This window comes from Meriones unguiculatus, chromosome 2 (genome assembly GCF_030254825.1).
Source record: "Meriones unguiculatus strain TT.TT164.6M chromosome 2, Bangor_MerUng_6.1, whole genome shotgun sequence".
Taxonomy (NCBI): Eukaryota; Metazoa; Chordata; class Mammalia; order Rodentia; family Muridae; genus Meriones; species Meriones unguiculatus.
The window spans coordinates 14,549,418-14,568,085 of NC_083350.1; the positions used below are offsets into that span (position 1 = coordinate 14,549,418).

Below are 18,668 nucleotides of genomic sequence, written 5' to 3' on the forward strand. Positions count from 1 at the left end.
GAAAAGAGCCCAAAGGCACAGTGTACTGACTACACGACCAGCTCTGAACTCTGCAGCAGAAATGATGTCTACTGTGAGGGAGGAAAGGGCTTTTCTTCAGCAGCTCCACCTCTCGCCACTGCAGAGTTAGTTACAAACTCCTTCAACTCTCCCAATTTGTCACTAAACAAAACACTGATATTATGCAACAAAATCCTAACCAGTACAGCCTCTCAGCAGAAAGATGTCTCCTACAACGCCAGAAGTAAAAAACTTCCAACAGCTCAAGTTTACTTTCTCTTCATAGCCAAAACTTATACCGGATGCATATTTACATGTAAACATTTGGTCTTGAAAATTATGTCCTATAGCTAAAATAATCTATTCATTATCTGCATACATTTAACATGAATCACCACAGAGAAAGGAACAATTAATACTTTATTTTCCATATTTACATTTAGCCAGCTGCACAGACCCAGTGGAATGGATAATGGCGGTAGCCAAGTGAACAGAATTTCTTATACCTAATTAGACAAGATTTACAGAGATAAAGGATTCGAAGTCTGAAAGGACTTACTTGCTACTCCTGATGCCAGTCCATACAGCAGGCCTCCCCCATCTGACTGCTGAGGGAGAACATGGGTTCCGGGCGGAGGTGGCTTTTCTTGTCTGATGAAGTTATACAATAAGGTTTTCACAAGTTTGCTGGTATAGGGAAGACTACACAGAAAGAAGGAAAAAAATCAAACTCCTGTTCATGGAGTCACCTGATTCTCCATAACAACACAGAGGTATATCTGTTGTTAATACTACCTCAAGGAATATGGCAGCATCACACAACTTGACTCACTCCTTGACTCTTAGAACACCAGAAGGCACAAGTTGAATCACTAAAACTCGAGCATCTGTTACTTTACTTGTCATTTACATAAAATTGCAAGCAATTATAAATTTAGTGGATAATACAATACAACTTGCAACTGAAGGAAGGTTATTATATAAAAATCAGCAGAGAAATACAAGAATAAAATTATAATATACTAATTTCTTGAGTATAAAACTCTAGTTACTCAATTATGGGTGACACAGTAACTTTCATAATCTCTAGTCCACTTGTAGATTTTTGTATGAATTATTGATAACCATGGCTTCCAAGATAAACCATAAGAACCAATAACAATATTCTAGTTTAAGTATTTGACATTATAATTATACTATAAAAACTGGAGACTTAGAAAATAAGATTACTAACATCCTCTCCATCTATGAAAAATGCAACTTCTAGCACGTAAGGAATGAACTTCCAGTCAAAACTCTAATTTGGCAAGCACCACCTCCAGGCCAGGTTACTCCATCACTGTTACGGTTTAGACAGGAGTCACCAAAGCCGGGGTCCTCCCCTTCATGTCAGTGACTTTCAATTGTCATCTGCTGGGGTCCAGTATGGTTTGTCTCCTCTGCCATCCACACTGGAGTTCAATCCTCGTTATGAGGCAGGAAGCCAGTGGAAACTAAACTCACTATGGTATTTGGCAGTAAGGCCTATGGTATTCGACAGAGAAGGTAAGTTTGGAGCTCATATGATCAATTCTGGTAACTTTTCAATAAGAGAGACCCACAGACTGGATTACTGCACAAGGCCCTGTGATACCCTGGGGCTCTTCCAGGGTCAGCAGACGCAGCTCCAACCCTGGGCACCAAGGGCTCTTTCCCATGTAACTTACCCAAAGGGCTCTACAGGACCTGTGAACATTTGGCAAATGTAATCATGGCAGCAAGGTAAGCACAGTGATGACAACGAACAGACAACATCCTTCACTCATAACACTCGACAGTATACACCCATAGCCACGTCCCCAGAACAACCAGATAACTTTAACAAAAACTAACTTATTGGGAAGACTTGCCTGATGTAAAGTTTCTGAAAATTATGTCAACAGAAGGTAAGGTGCTGTGTTTAATAAAAGCATTCTTATCCATACTCCCACAAGTGTCTGCTACAGAGCACAGCCCCGAAGCCCAGCATATGTTTAGCATATAATAAATAAGTAGATGCTCACTAAGTTAGAACAGCAAAGAGGCACTGGCACAGTCTAAACAAAAAGTGACCAGACAGACCCCAGAAATCAGCTTGTCAAATTCACAAGGACCACATTCTCAGATTCCGCATCCACTATTTCAACCAACCATAAATTGAAAATATTCAGAAAAAAAAAATCTTATCTATACTGAACTTTACTCCTTCTTATAATTTTCCAAACTATTCAGTATATCATTCACAAAGCATTCACATTGCATTAGGAATTATGTCATCTAGACAGGATTTAAAGAATACAGAAGATGTTCCTGGCCTATAAACAGTATGTTTCAGGGACTTGCTGGTATCCTTAGCTGGTGCCCTGCTGATACCAAGGGAAAACTGTAGATTAAAAAGGAACTAGTGAAAAGAGGAAGATTCAAGATTAAATAAGCAAATAGGACAGAGAAAGACAGAAGGAAAAGAGAGAAGACGCCAAGCTATCCTACAAAACAACAGTTTGAGGGATGAGCAAAAAGAGCTCAGCGAACAAGGACCAGAATGTGGGCTTGTGTTGTGCTAGATATGAAGGTGCAACAGAGCAACAGGAAGACATGCCAAGACGGTGAGGCAACAACATTCATGAGCAGATACTGCTAGACATACAGATGAAACATCACAAGTGTAAAGCAGAACATACCATGGGCCTTGCATCAAATACTTGTGACTGATGCTCCGCCGCAAAACCTCCTTGTGGAAGAGCTGGCAGGAAAGGAAGACAACCATTGTTGAGATCGCCTCCACTGATATCTCATACGTAATATCTCTGAAGACATGGGGGAAACAGAACAATGATCAGCCTGGAAGATTAAAATACTGCTCTTTCACATAAACTGTACATTTACGCAGTCAAAGCTACATATCCAGATATTTCTGGTTATTTTTCAAAAATGCTTAAGATAAAAATTAAGCCAAAATATGAGACCCCTTTCTCACCATTAGTTCTTACAGTTGGACCCGGCATATATTTTTCCCCTTTCTATTTTCCCTGTATTTGGTGTATGTAGTAAGAGCAGCAGTGCCCTGCCCTGAAGATCCACTGTAACCTCTGGGTGTACCCGTTTACTAACAGCAGCACCCAATGACAGCATGTAACTGAAGAGAAGCAACAGCAGGGGGCCAGTGAGGTTCTCAGAATCAGAACACATTTCATCTCTAGTGTGTGATATCTCCAGCCAGCTGCGCATGTGCAGCAGAATCTCAACAGTAATCATGTTACTCCTGTTTGAGGAAGCATGTTGGGGGTGGGGTGGGGCTCCTTGGGTAAGAGCATTTGCTTTACAAGCATGAGGATCAAAGTTTGAATCCCTAGCCCATCCATAAAAGTTGGGCATGGTCACATTTGGCTGTGACCCCAGGGCTGTGAGGAAGAGGTAAGAGAATCCTGGGAGTCTGGTAAGTCAGCCTACCCAAATTAGTAAGCACCTAGTTTGGTGAGAATTTCTGTCTCAAAGGAATAAGGCAAAGGGTGATTAAAAAAAGACACTAACGTCCTCCTCTCACCTCATGGGTATGCACCAACACACATGTATATGTGCATATACATGCATGCACACAGATACACAGATGCACACACACACACACACAGGCACATGCACACACACAGACACATAAACAGATACTTTCGCACTGTATGCACGGGAGCCTACATACACACACAGACACACATGAGAAAAGACAGTCTACAGTTTATTTCTGTTAAGGGCTACCCTGAGTTTGCTTCTCTGAACCTACCTTGAGTGGCTTCCAACTGCTGGTAATCCCAGCCCCTTGGGATCTAATACTCTTTTCTGGCCTCATGGCACTGCACCCATGTACACAAATGCACACACCCACAAATATTCACATATTTTTTGAAAATTAAAAATAAAATATTTTTAAAATAACTACAAAAATAAACACATACACATAAAAAACTGCTGAACAATAAATACGTCAATCAATTAAATACACACCTCTCAGAAGAAATATAAAGACCAATAAAATTATTTTTGAAGTGTTGACTATCTCTAACCAGACAGCAGACAAATGTGAATTAAAACTACTTTGAGATTCCCTCTCACTCCATTCACAATAGCCAATATCAGGAAAACTACAGGACAAACTCTGTTGAGGGCGTGCGTGGCAAAGGAGATGAGTACTGATAGGGTACACACTATGGCCACTGTTGGAGTCAGTGTGGCAGCTTCTCAAATGAAACACACCCATTGTGTCCCGGTTATCACTCCTGGGCACGTTCCCAAAGCACTCAACATCCACCACAGAGATGCCTGCCCTTTTCACTTTAGCAAGAAAACAGAGTCTGCCTAGATATCCATCAACTGACAGGCGAACTATGAAAATGTGACACATACTTACTCATGCAAAACATTTTAATAAACCTGAAGTTTTTCATGGGAAGTACCAAAGTACATACCAGTCACTAAATGACAGTTGCGCATTTACAGACAACTGGCTCTCGACACGGCAAGTTTAAACTGAACCAGGTATGTTAAAAGCTGGTAGAAATATATTTTAGGGACACAATGAGGCAAAAGTCTCCCAGGGCAACGTCACAAAACCCTGTCTCAACAGTTAGGGGAGGGGGTATGCTAATGATGGGGTGCTTGACCAGCATGCAGGAAGCCCTAGGAACAAACCCCAGTACCACAATACACATACACGTGCACAGGCACACACACACAGGCACACACACATACACATGGGCACACACACACAGGCAGGCACACACACATGCAGAGGCACAGACAAACACACACACACACACACACACACACACAACTGTGGGTACACCTCAGTAATACAGTACTTGTTCAGCATCTTCAAGGCCCTGAGTTCAATCTCCAATCCAGAAAAACACATACAGACAGATGTATACATGAAAAACATTTTAGGAAGAAAAGAAAAAGAAACATTTAAATCAGCTGGAGGCTCCCTGCTGACTTGTACTAGGGCTAGGGACTCAGGCTGGTCAAATGAGAACTACAGAACTGCGAAAGGTCACTTGTTTCCCTGGCTTTGTTCTTGAGCTCACCCATGCCTTTCCTTTCCCTTCCTATAGGGGAACCTGAAACCCACATTTTGTTTGATACTTCCTCATTCATGAATTGCACTAAAATAAAGTCCTTAGGGGAGGGGAAAGAAGGGGAAGAGAGGCAAAGGAGAAAGGGAAGGTGAAGAGAAAGGAAGGGAAGGAGAGGAAAGGAGAGCAGTAGCAGCAAGTCTGGACATGAAGACAAAAAAGTCTTGGCATTTAGAAGGTAAAGCCAGGGGAGCAGTAGTTCAAGTCATCCTTGGCTACATAGCAAGCTTGAGGCTAGCCTGGACTACATGAGACATCATTGCAACACACATGCACACATACACACACAAAGACAGAAACAAAGAGAGACAGACAGAGACAAAGAGACAGCAAGAACATGGATGCATTCTTCGTTTCTTTTTCTTTTTGAGACGGGGTTTCTCTATATAGCCCTGGCTGTCCCAGAACTCTGTAAGCCAGGCTAGCCTTGAACTCAGACTTGTGCCTGCTTCTGCTGGGATTAAAGATGTGCACCACCACATCTTTCATTCGTTCCTTGAACTCAATGAAAAATAAGCTGGACACTTAGGACTCACTTTGATGGCACAGCTGAGCAGACAGGATTCTACTCACAATAATTACTGATATAAATTGCCCGGGATCTGGAACACATATTCACTAGTCAGTCTTGAGAGCCAACACATGGAAGGGCCCAAAGGCAAAAGGCTAAGTGAGGCCGCCCATCAACAGGCAGCAAGGAAGTAAGGCCTTGGGTCCAACAACCCAAGGGGAGAAAAATCCTGTCAACACCCATAATGAGAGTGTTAGAAAGCAAGCCCTCCCCCACCGAAAGCCCCACACCTCAGCCCTGGCCTGACCACAACATCTGCAGTAGGAAGTAACAGGTGGAGCTCTACTCAGACCTCAGTAATTGCCAAGTAACATCAGTCATTTAAACAGCCAATGTTTGGGTCATTCAAAAAAAATTGCAGGGCTTTCTTTGTTGAGACTAGGGTTCATTATGTAGCCTATGTCAACCCTAAACTCACTATGTGTCTCAGGCTGACCTCAAATTCACAGTAATCCTCCTGCCTCAACCCCTCAAGTACTGAGATGAAAGATGTGAACACTGTGCCCAGACAGGGTCATTCTTACACAGCAATAAAATATGGGTTATTTACCAGAAGGTAAGGTGCAGGCTGTCTGGGTGTGGACTGCTGAGAAACTGGTTTAATAAATGCAGCAAGTGCATATATACATTGAACAGTCTCTAAAGCCACAGATTAGATGCTCATTTCACAGCACAACTAAGTCAAAATGCTGTCCCGAAAGGAAAAGGATGAGGGAAGAAGCAAAAACAAACAAACAAACAAAAACCAAAAACCATCATTCTGACATTTTCTCCCTGCACATAAGCAAGAACACTGTGTGGACAGAGCGATTTGATGAACACGAACAGCTATTGGCCTTTCTCTTGCTGCTGGAGCTGCCATGTGGAAGGCCCACTGCTCTAACAGCCAGAAAGACCTCCCCTGCACCAGCACCAGTTGCCTTCAACATGCCACGGGTACCCTGAAACAGCTATGTGCAAGACTGCAGCGGGTTGCTGGGTGTCCTGCCGCAGGAGTCAGGGCTATTTCGGGCAGCTTGTAGCCAATGTGCACTCAAGCCTGGCACACAATTTCTCCCACCAGAGGAGCAGCACTTTCCCTGATGGAAGGACTACTGTGAGAGCCAAGAGTGGACAAAACACAGGCTTTGATGACTGTAGTGCCAGAGGCAAGGCTACAACTGCACCCCCACTCCAGCTCCATAAGCAAGCTGCTTAGGTTCAGTTAGTGAATACACTTAGAGCCACTTTCCCATGGCATTTGCCCTGGTATTACAAAAGGCCCAATTCTCTGGAGTGGCCTTTCCTTGCCCACTTTCTGTAGTGCAGGCTAAACCAGTAGCAACAGGGATGGCACAGGATAGAGGCATCGCTGAGGACAGTAGCTGAGCAACTTTACCACTAGAAAATTAGACTGAAAGCCTGGTACCCAGACTTGATAGCTAAAGAACACACAAGTGGGTAAAATTTCAACATGCCTGGCAAGAGGGATCAATACTGTCCAAGGCAGTCCCTACTAAATCCAGGACTTCCAGGGCAAAAGCATCCACTAACAGCTCAACAGTTAAAGAGTTGAACAGTCTTGGGAGAGCCCCCCACAGCTGGCACCTTGTTTCCCATAGCCAGACCTGGGATCTCAAACAGCCCACTACTTGTCACCCACACCCAGGTCCCTAGCCCTGGCTTCGCAGCATACTTAGGCTCATGCCAGACCACCAAAGCAGTTGCTGAGGCCTTGCAGCAGCTGCTCTAAGGCTGAAGACAAAGGGTGACCCAGGCCTTACGTACCTGCAAACACCCATTGATGTCCCTGATGGTGGGGAGGGGTGCGTGTACCTGAACTGTCCCTGCATAAGCCATGCCCGGTTCCTGAACAATCCTTAATGAGCCCCAGTTCCCCACTGTGCTGTCCTAACAGTCTAACAGACTAGTCTTCTGTTAGAACCACCAACTGAAGGTTCACAGAACAATTCCAATTCAGCCAGGACAAGAAGGGAAGTGGAAGCAGAGACAAGAGAGTAGAGAAGTGAAGAGAACCTGAAGGCTCCATTCACCAAAGGAATTCCAGAAAGCTGTCCAGAATCAGGGCCGCACATCCCAGCATAAGAGCTTTAATACTGGTTTCTGCCAGAAGCCAAGGTCCTGATACCAAAGCCAGCAAAGGACTGCATTTGAGAGGCTAATCTATACACACGACTGACAAGGGGCTTATCACTAGAGGGTTCCACTTGCCACTGCTTCCATCTGCCTGCTAGTGCCACCTGCTGCTGTCAATCATGGAAGGAAAGGAACCAAGGCTGCTGGAGACCAGCACCTGAAAGCTTGCCTGCCCACTACCCAGTCTGGGTAGGGCAGAAGAACCCTGCTGTTGTGGATAGAAACATGTTTTTGTTTTGGTCCCAGGTGTGGGATGTGGAACTGATTCAGATGATCCCCACATGCCTCATGTGGGCTTTGAGAGGAGACACAAGAAATGTAAATGAAAGTTTTAAAAAAGTACATCAACATCCTGAGATAGCTCAGCACTCATAAAGGGAAGGCAAGGGTACCAACTGCAAGTTTGATGCCAGCTTGATTTCCATAGAAAGTTTCAGGGCAACCAGGGATATACTGCAAGACACTCTCCCAAAAACATTTTCTTAAAGGCTTATTTGCAACAGAATGTACTGGTACAAAGCAAAAGGAAAAAAAAAAATAATGCACATAGTAAAATCTATATTCCTTGAATTCTCTATGTAACCCAAGCTAGCCTCCAGCGCATAATCCTCCTGTCTCAGCCCTTCTCTCCCCACCTCACCATGATGGGATTACAGTCTTGCCACCATTCCAAGCTGGAAAATATTTAAATAAGGATTATGACTACCAGTAGGTACTCACCTAATTTGAAAGAGAGTCCCTAACCCCACCCTCCAGGACTCCACAATATGGAAACAAACAATGGAGGATGTGACAGACAATGCTTTTGGGTTTCTCTGTTGAGCCAGAATCATGGTGAGGCTTGTACAACTTTGTGAATACAATGAAAACCACTGAGTCATTTACTTTGAAAAGAGACGTTTTTAAGTATTTTAATTATACTTCAATAGTTTGTATTTGAAAATGAAAACAGAGGGAGACTCAGACCAACATGTAGAATTTTCCACCTTGGTATAAAAGTGAGATGATTTATGAATCTATTAACTGCTAATATACATGAAAATTTCCAAGAAGGGTATATAAGAAACTAAAAACCAAGAGTCACTTATGGAAGCAAAGAAGAGGGCTGGAAAGATGAAGAGACAATGCTGATCCACTTTCATAGATGGGGTTTTGAATCACATCAAAGTATCAACCTATACAAAAAAATACATTACTCTAGACTGACACTAACCCTACCTGAACTTCTACCCATTAAAATCTGGCCACATATGAAATAACAGCGCATAAAAACTGCAATTAGCTCACAGCACACTACAGTGTGCTGTAAGAACCATTCAGCCAAAGTTAGGAAAGCTACATCTCTTCCTCAGTTCCTTATTAGCTCTGCTAAGTTCAACACATAGGATCTATGGATTTTGGTTTTCTTGAAAATAAGGACAATAGGCAATGTGAGCTCTGATGTCATTTCCTTCTCTAACTTTCAATAATGCTAAAAAGTAAAAAGAAAAAAGAAAACTTGAGGTAATGTTAAATTTCTATTATAACCAATTTTAAAATATTAATTGGGCTTTCTTAAATGCCAAGTCATCAGGGAAGTGAGTCCAAGAGGCCAATACTTGAAAGAAACCAAAATTCTACCATGCTGAGTAGAGTGATTTTCAAAAATAAAGACTGTTTTAAGCCAACAGATCTTTCTTGTTTTGAAGTCCTTGTATAATCTTCAGAAGATTTTCATTACACAATTGCCAAAACAAAGTCAACTTTAGAGAGCTGAAGTGCCACTTTGGCTGCCATATTACCCTGAGAACTTTCCACCATCTGGTCTGGAAATGTCCTAGAACAAACCACTGTTGGAGCAAGTTACTAATTTCATGTGAATAAAAAGACAGGAGCCATGACCTTGTGCTGCTCTGCTGGGGCAGAGGGGGACTCTTGGACAAACACAAAAGCCATCACGAAGTGGGTGTTAGTGTTGGCTCACGGCAACGTTAACGAACACAGAAGGAAAAAACATGCTCCTCTGACTTGCAATTGGATAAGAAACCTGATGGTACCGTAAATGGAACATAAGTTTAATAAAAACAACTGACAAGTTTAAATGATTAAGATGAACACTTAGAAATAGCTATTGGAGAATAAAAAATGGTGGTATGTATTTCAGATGCTGTCATAAGAGTGATACTAATTTTAAAACTGAAGAAACTGAAAGGTGTGGCTGTAATACTTTGTGCCAGAGATTAAACCCAGGGTCATCTCTCTTACTAGGAATGTGCCCTGGCACCAAGCTAGGCCTCCAGATCCCATATAAGAATCTCAGGATACTCAGAATCACGAGCTACACTCATCCTTTCCGAGGCCTGGTGTCACACTGACAGCAGCTAGGAACAGAACTGATTTAAAACTTACTGCCTGGGTCCAGATAGTGGTTTTCTTTTTCTACAAAAAATATCCCATAGTTCTTCTACTTCTTTTCTTTTTTTGATTTTTTGAGACAGGCTTTCTCTGTGTAGCCTTGGCTGTCCTGGACTCTCTTTGTAGATCAGGCTGGCCTTGAATTCACAGACATCTACCTGCCTCTGCCTCCCTGAGTGCTAGAATTACAGGCATGTGTCACTGTGCCTGGCTGTCCCATAGTTCTTAACAATAATCATTTAGGCATCTGTGAGGGGAAAAAATTTAAACATCTATCCTATAATTTAGTCATATTTCTTCAATAACCCAGGACTTAAATTTTACATACCAAAAATTTTAACTGGTATTCCCCAAACCAAGGTACCATCATAAATTTTCATCATAAACAAAAAAACCTACTGTGAGAGCTGGAAGAGATGGCTCAGCAGCTAAGTGCTGCTCCTGCAGAGAGCTGAGGTCAGTTCCTAGCACCCATGTTAGGCAGCTCACAACCACTCCATGCACTCCAGATGCATGGACTCCGATCCAACATTTTCTTCTGGACTTTGTGGTACTGTACACAGGTACACATAGCCAACACAGAGCTCAAAGCAATAAATCTTTATTACTTTATTTTTTGTCTGTATAAGTGATTTGTCTGCATTTAAGTCTGTGTACCATGTGTATGCTGGTGCCCAAAGAGGCCAGAGGAGGGCACTGGAGCCTCTGAAACTGAGTTACACACAGTTGTGAACCAACGTATAGGTGCTGGGAATCAAATTAAGCAGTCAGTGCTCTTAACCACTAAGGCATCTCTTCAATCCTAAAAGTAAACCTGTAATTAAAAAAATAAAAATAAAAATAAAAATAACCTTTTAATACATAATACCATCTTGGTATATAGAAATTCTTTAGTTTAGTGTTTATGTCTTAAATTCCTTATTCATCCAGAAAGCGGTACATTTCAATTTGCAGCACTTAAAATTTAAATGCTTATTAGCTGTAGCCAGTCCTTCCTTCCACTGAAGGTGGCTGTGGAGAAACATCTGTGATCATCATGCAGGGCTAAAGAAAGTATCCCCAGAGCGAAGCCCTTCATCCCCAACCATGGGCTTCAGTGCCTTCATTCTCACTGACAACTGGAGACTTCACAAGCCAGGTAGCACACGCCTTCAATCCCAGCAATGACAGGCAGAACAGGTGGATCTCTGTGAGTTTAAGACCAGCCTGGTCTACATAACAGTTCCAGGCCAACCAGTAAGATCCAGTAAATTCCAGGCTACACAGTAAGGCCCTGACTCAAAAACAAAGAAACCGTCATGACTGTCACTGTCAGCAGAAAACATCTTCGGTACTCAGTTTTTCAAAATATAATACCTAAAGACTATAGCCTGAATAAATATGCATTTATAACTACTGTATTTCAGAAATCTTGTTGATGTACTGAATTTTATAATTCAGATAATCAGTTTCCAACCTCCTTTAATTCCAAAGTGGAGTTGAGAAGAAAGCTATACTTTCTCTCTACTGTAGTATCTTGATCCAGAATCTGAAATACAACTGAAGTTTAGACCTAACATTCTGTCTTTCAAACAACACAGTTTTTCCAGCCTTAATTTTCCAGACTTGCTATTATCAATCTAACACAGCCTTTATCTACAAACACACATTCAGTCCGAAGAGGTCCCTAACCAGTTCCTTTTGTCTTCTTCAAAGGCCTGGCCTAGCTACTGTCCGTCACCTTGTCTCTGTTGTGGTTTGGAGATGAGGCATCTCTGAAGGCCCGCCTCTAGCTAAGGAGCCAGGAGCACCTGACTGCTGCTGGGCGAGGCGAAGTCAGTTTTCCTCAATGGAATAACACTTGGTAGACAGAAAAGCCACACACCCAGGAGCAGGTGGCCAACACGACCTGGAGTTCATGGGCTCTGTTTTTAGTTATTATTGTTATTGAACAAGAGAGAGAGCATGGACTGGTAGAGAAGTGGAAGGACCTAGGAACAGTTGGAGGAGTAGAATAAATATGATCAAAGGATATTACATGAAATTCCCAAAGAATAAATGAGGTATGTTTTGTAAAGGATGACTTCTAAATTACTTTTATTAACATAACTAAGCCACTAATTCTTGTGATGTTATCACAGATTTGCTAGTAAAATGTTCAGCTTTAATGAAAACATTTAAAAGATTCCAGAGTTCACTGCAGTGAACTTCTGAAGAGCCTCTCTCCATGTTCAGCTGACCTGACACACTGCAGTCAGGACTGGGGCCTTGTGAACACCAGGTCAGCACTCTACTGACTTACGTCCCCAGTCCTCTTTTCATTCCTTATTTTAAGAGGAGATCTCGCTAAATTCCTCACACTGGCCTTGTACTTAATCTATACCTACGCAAGTCTTGAACTTGAGATCCTCCTACTTCAGCCTCCTGAATAATTGGAATTAGAGACTTGACCACTGGCCTTAGCCTGATCCTGTTTCTAATAAAAAATCATCTAATAGCTTACACAAACCAGGCATTATAGTGTAAGCCTATAATCCTATCACTCAGGTTGAGGGTAAGATATTCAGAAGTTTAAGGTCATCCTAAGCAAGTTCAAGCCAGCTCAGAGTACACAAGAGCTGTTTGGGGGGGTTAATTTATAAATATCTAAATAAATATATGCAAGATGAATACACACATACATAATGTATATAAGTATGTTATTCTTAGTAATCACCTTGCTTTCACTTTTAGTAGACTGATTTAAAAGAGCCTCATAAGATTTAAGCTAGTTTGAAATTATTCTACCTGGCTATTAAAATTAATTTCTCATGAATCCCCTCCTAATACAACACAGATAAGCTAAGAGCAACTGTAAGGCAGTATAGTTAGGCTGATGATCTTAAGGAGCTTAGACTGCTTCCCATTTTCAGGCTAATATCCACCTTCAGTTACAAGCTGGTCTGGAATGCTGCAGTGCAGCTGGGGTAGGTGAAACACTTACAGAATAGCTGCTTTCCATGGAAACTGTAACCAAGACAAACCTTCTTGTAAGATGGACTTCCAAGGACATTAAATCATAAGAAATCGTTTCAGCAGCTGGTTAGAGCTGAGCATACATAACACAAGACATCTGGCTGCCTGTGCGTTTTCAGTTCATTTAAAACGTATAAACACATTAAAACACTGAATGCTTGATAGACTGCAGCACTGTCTGCTTGCTCCTCTCCAAGGCTGTTCCATTCACTGTATCTATTTATTATCCAAACAGATTTACTACTTCCAACTCCCTAACTTCAACAAACCATGATCAATAAAGGCCAAAAGTCTGTGCTCATTCAATAGTTGGTACCTGGCAACAAAGCCAAATGTTATTAAAAGCCTGATTTTTTGTTTGTTTCAGACTGGGTCTCACTATGTAGCCTAAGCTATTCTGGAACTAATTATGTGGCCCAGGCTGACCATTACCTCTCCATCTTCTTGCCTCAGCCTCCCGAGTGCTAGGGTTATGGGCATGTGTTACCAGACCTGGTTTAAGTATAATTTAAAAACTTAAATCAGACACTTAGAAAACATCTAGCTTAGCATGACTAGAAAAGAACAGGCAATATATGAGTTTTCAAGCCCCATCTGAAAAAAATTCTGATATATATATATATATATATATATATATATATACACACACCCCAGAAACCAAGCCACAATGGCTTAACCGAGACAGCAATTTTTTTTATCATTTAAGATGAAATACAGATAAGCGACACTGCGTACTCACAGCAATCTTGTAATATTACTCATAGTCCATGCTCCAAGGACACTACTCTTTGCAAGATACACTCTTATCCATAGTTCAATATGATCTGAACACTGCCTCAATTTCCAAGTAAGAAGAGGACAGAGCAAGAAACAAAGAAGTTAAAATGCATGTGCTCTGTGAGATGACAAGGCCTGCTTATGTATCACTATAACAGCCCAAACCATGTGACACTGCTACAAAAAGTTACCAACAAATCTGAAAACTGGGCTTATACTGCCACACCAAACTATATTAAAACTATATTAAAACTGCCACACCAAACTATATTAAAACAAAACTATATTCAAAACAGAGAGAGAGAGAAAATTGGCAGACATGTGAACAATTCTGCGTATCTCAGGCATTTTGGTGGGAAGCTATCCCCCATGCCCTTCCCTAGCTGGCAAGTCTGCTCAGCTCACCATCTAGGCTGCAGAGGAGCCATTAAAGCAGGACAAGCATGGTGCTTCTTCTCCAGCTCTAGTAGAAGGATGGATTCTGTACAGTGTCCCCAAGAGCCTATTTGCTCACAAATACTTGTCTTTTGTTTCTGAGCTAGAGGCAAATAGCCCGTTTAGGACCAAATCCCTCTTCTTGGCTGGAGATACGGGCCAGTTGGTAGAGTGCACACCTAGCATGCCTGGGTTCAGCCTCCAGCATCACATAAACTGGGTGTGCTGGCACAGAAAAAAGCAGGAGAAACTGTGCAGGGCTGGGCTAGAGAGATGGCTGTTCTTCCAGAGAATGCAGGCTTAATACCCAGCGCCCTAGGCAGTTGGCCACTCACAACTTCTAGCACTACAGTTCCAGGGGGTCTGATATCCTCTTTGGTCTCCTCAGGCAATGGAACACACACGGTAAACAGACATATATGCAGGTAAAACATAGATATATAATACTTTTATATAAAGTTCAAGGTCATTCTCAGCTACACAGTGAGCTCAAGGGCAGTCTGGGATACACAAGATCCTGTTTAATAAGTAAATGTAATTCCTGTAAAATACGTATCTCTGGGAGCAGAGAGATGGATCCAGTAATGGTGCTTACCACCACGCCTAATGACCTGAGTTCAGTCCTCAGGACTCACGTGGCAGAAGGAGAGAACTTACTCCCACAGCTACCCTCTGACCTCTACACATATGCTATGGCACATACATGCCCACACACATGGATGCATGTGCATGCCCACAGAGACTGAGTGAGTGTATTTAAAAAATGTAATAAAATATACATTTTCATCCTACCTACTCACAAGCTAAGGCTGGAGGATTGAGATTTGACACCATCAAGAGCAACAGTTTTGTAAATTCTCAAAAATAACAAAATTAGCTCTTCAGGGATGGAAGAATGTCACAGGTATTACAAAGGTTCATGTCCTTTCAAAGGTAAGTAGGTAGACAGAGTATAAAGAAAGGCAATGATGACAGAAATGCATCAAGGATTCTGGAAGAGCATCAGTAGTGAAAGGGGTGATAAGCAATGGATCATGACAAACACATTTTTATACATGTAGGAACTGCACTCAGCTGCAGTGATCAAAACCCAGTTACAGTAGCATGAACAACTAAGGGTCTGTTTGTCATATGAGAAGTCCAGGGTGAGGGCGTGGGTGGCAGCTGCTGACTTTGGTTCAGCAGCTCAGTGACATCAAAGCAAAACCTCTATGAGACTACTGGCTTGTGATGCCAGGATGGGGCGGCAACTCAAAAGACCTCGCATGCATTCCAGGACACAGGAGAAAGGCTGTCAGAAGGAAAACCATACCCCTCTTCACTGAGTCAGCTCCCTGTGAAGAACTTCACTCAGAGCCCCATTGGAGGACCTCCCCAACTTCATCTCAAGGAACACACCTAGCTTCAAAGGGCACTGGGAAGAAATCTGTCCTCTCTAAAACAGCCCCAAAACAAAGCCAAAAAGCCAAGGGAAAAGAGTGTTCTCTGTGGTCAGTTCGCTTTCTCTACCACAAAGACTGGATTCAACTTGCTTCTCTCAGACTGTTTACAGAGACTGGTAAGATCTCTTCTTACCCAAGCTATGGTAATTCTCTGCCCGGCTTCTGTTAATACTACGGAAGGACTTAATCGCTCTCCCTTAACAGGCAATTCTTGTTTGGAGGTGGTATAGTTTGAATGAAAATGGCCCCCAACCTCATATATCTCTGAATGCTTTGTCCTTGGTTGCTGGAACTGTTCAGGAAGGATTAGGAGCTGTGGCTTTGTTGGAGGTGTGTCGCTGGGAGTGAGCTTTGCTGGGAGTGGGCGCTGAGGTTTCAAAAGCCCACACCATTTCCAGTTAGCTCTCTCTATGTGAGCTCTCCTGCTCCAAGCATTATGCCTGCCTGATTGCTGCCATGCTCCCTGCCAGGGTGGCCACAGACTCTTACGCATCTTGGAACCATGACCACAAATTAAATGGGTTTTTTTTTTCATAAGTTTCCTTGCTCAAGGTATTTTGTCACAGCAAAAGAAAAGTAAGCAAGACAGGCAAACAGTCTACACATTACCAGATAAAAAGAGATAAAAGAATTACATGTGTGTATAATCCTTAAACACTGTGCCAGAATTTATAAGCTCTTCCACATGGGGCTTGAGCACACAGCTTAGTAGATCCTGAGTTAGGATCCTCATCACCCACATCAAATCCTAGTGTGATGGCTCACACCTGCAACCCCAGTGCTGGCACAGATCCCCTGGGGCTTGCTGGCCAGCTAGTACAGGCAAGACAGAGAAGTGCAGGTTCCATAAAAGACCTGTCTCAGAAAATAAGGCAAGATAGGCACAGTGGCCTCTAATGTCCCAGCAGCTGGGAGGCATGGGCAGGTAGATCCCTGTGAATTTGAGGCCAGGCTGGGCTACATAGGGAGTTCTAGGCTAACCAGAGTTACATGGTAAGACCCTGTCCCAGAAAAAGAGAGAGACAGAGAGAGCATTTGAAACAGAGAGAGAGAGAGAGAGACAAGAGAGAGAGAAGGGAGGGAGGGAGAGGGTGGAAGGGGAGAGGAAAGTGATTAAGGAAGTCACCCAACACTGACTACTGGTCTCTGTACATGCTTCTCTCTCTCTCTCTCTCTCTCTCTCTCTCTCACACACACACACACACACACACACACACACCTCCTCAGCACAATCGATTATCATTTTTCATTATAGAATGAAGGTGAAGCTTGGCTGAGGCAGAACTTACAAGAGTGGCGTATCAGTGATTAACTGTATCAGGCTGCAGAGCAATTCTTCCAAAAGATCTTCAGAGTCAGAACCTAGTAAGACACATAAAACTTTGTTTTGACAAGGTATACGATAGATGAAATTACATAGATGTTAAGTTTTCATTTCTAATAACTTAAAATTATTACATATATTCAAAATTGACCTCTGAATAAAATCCAAATCATGAACAAGTCAGCACCTAATAGAACCTTAAAAACAACTTTTAATGATTTTTTCCTTTCACATGTGTGAAAGTCAATGTGTTGCTGTGTATGTGTGTGTGTGCTGTAGCACAGGTGTGAAAGTCAGAATATCAGTGTGTATATGCCATAGCACACGTGAAATTCAGCATGTTAATGTGTGTGTGCACTGTGGCACACATGTGAAAGTCAGAAGACACCTCCTCAGAGTTGGCCTTCACCTTTATGCGAGTTTCAGGGTTTGGAAAGCTCAGGCTGCATGGTGATGCCAAGCAGTTTTACTTGCTCAAGAATCTTGCTGCGTTTATTTCTCCTTTCCTTTTAAAAAAGATTGGGTCTCACTGAGTAGGCCTCAACTGGCAAGCCTCCTGCCTCAGCCTCCCCCAAATCCTGAGATTACAAGTATCTACTGCCACTCCTGGTAGCTTAGAAATACCTTAAGGCTCCCACAGACTAATTATTTTCAAACTTCTTCTACTTCACACTGCTTCTTTTGGTGGAATTTTATATTAGAGTCAAAGACATAAGTAACTTTTTAAAAGTTGCTTTAGCTGCTTCGCTTGAAGCAAAGATATTTAGGCCTGTAACCCTCCCCACCATATTCATAGGACCTTGCCCTTGATCCTGGTGAGCCCCCAGGCCCCTCTGAGAGCCAGAGATGACAGAATGAATTCTGACAGGAAGGTAACAAATTCTTTACAAAAAAAGCCAATGATGAGACAGCTTTCCTGATCGGAGAATCAGTAAGTGGCAAGACAGGATGCAAACTGTCACACCAACACAACAAGCAATTTTCTATGACATTTTTTCTGTTTTTCTATGACATTCCAAACTCTCACAACTAAGAGGCCTCCAAACTGCTTAAGCCAGATGTTATTTGAGACTCCCAGTTTGGGTTCTGGACACTAATGACGTCTACTCTTTCGTGAAATGATTTCCTAGCTCCTATACAGCCTCACTTGTAACCTTTCTTCCCAGCACTCCTCCAGAACACTGCCTGCAAGTTCTCTGCCTGGATGTCTTCTCTCGTGCTATTCTCTCCCAGCCATCACACTTTACATGCTGCTGATTCCCAAACCGACAGGCTGCCTTTTAGCCTCTCGTCTACCATCCTGTTTCCTATCAAACTATCCCCCACCCAGGCACTCACCAGGACAGGCTCTGATCAGTTCCCAGATCAGATAAGACCTGGAGCATTCGGAGGGGCATGGCTGCTGACTCCAGCCAACTGTCTACTGGAAGTGACCACCAAGATGAGGAGCCATT

General features: G+C 42.6%; 1 protein-coding gene across 4 annotated transcripts in view; it reads right to left on the minus strand.

Moving 5' to 3' along the window:
• Dym (dymeclin) overlaps positions 1 to 18,668 on the minus strand; it is a 272,516-nt gene that overhangs the window by 200,734 nt on the left and 53,114 nt on the right. For 2 of the 4 annotated variants that reach the window (XM_060377039.1, XM_060377037.1), the window contains exons 6-8: positions 17,180 to 17,252; positions 2,700 to 2,825; positions 560 to 702 (exon numbers count right to left, since the gene is read on the minus strand). In XM_060377039.1, the coding sequence (XP_060233022.1) occupies positions 560 to 702; positions 2,700 to 2,825; positions 17,180 to 17,252 (342 nt within the window). The remainder of the gene's footprint in view (positions 1 to 559; positions 703 to 2,699; positions 2,826 to 17,179; positions 17,253 to 18,668) is intronic. The other 2 variants (XM_060377040.1, XM_060377038.1) reach the window with 1 other exon arrangement.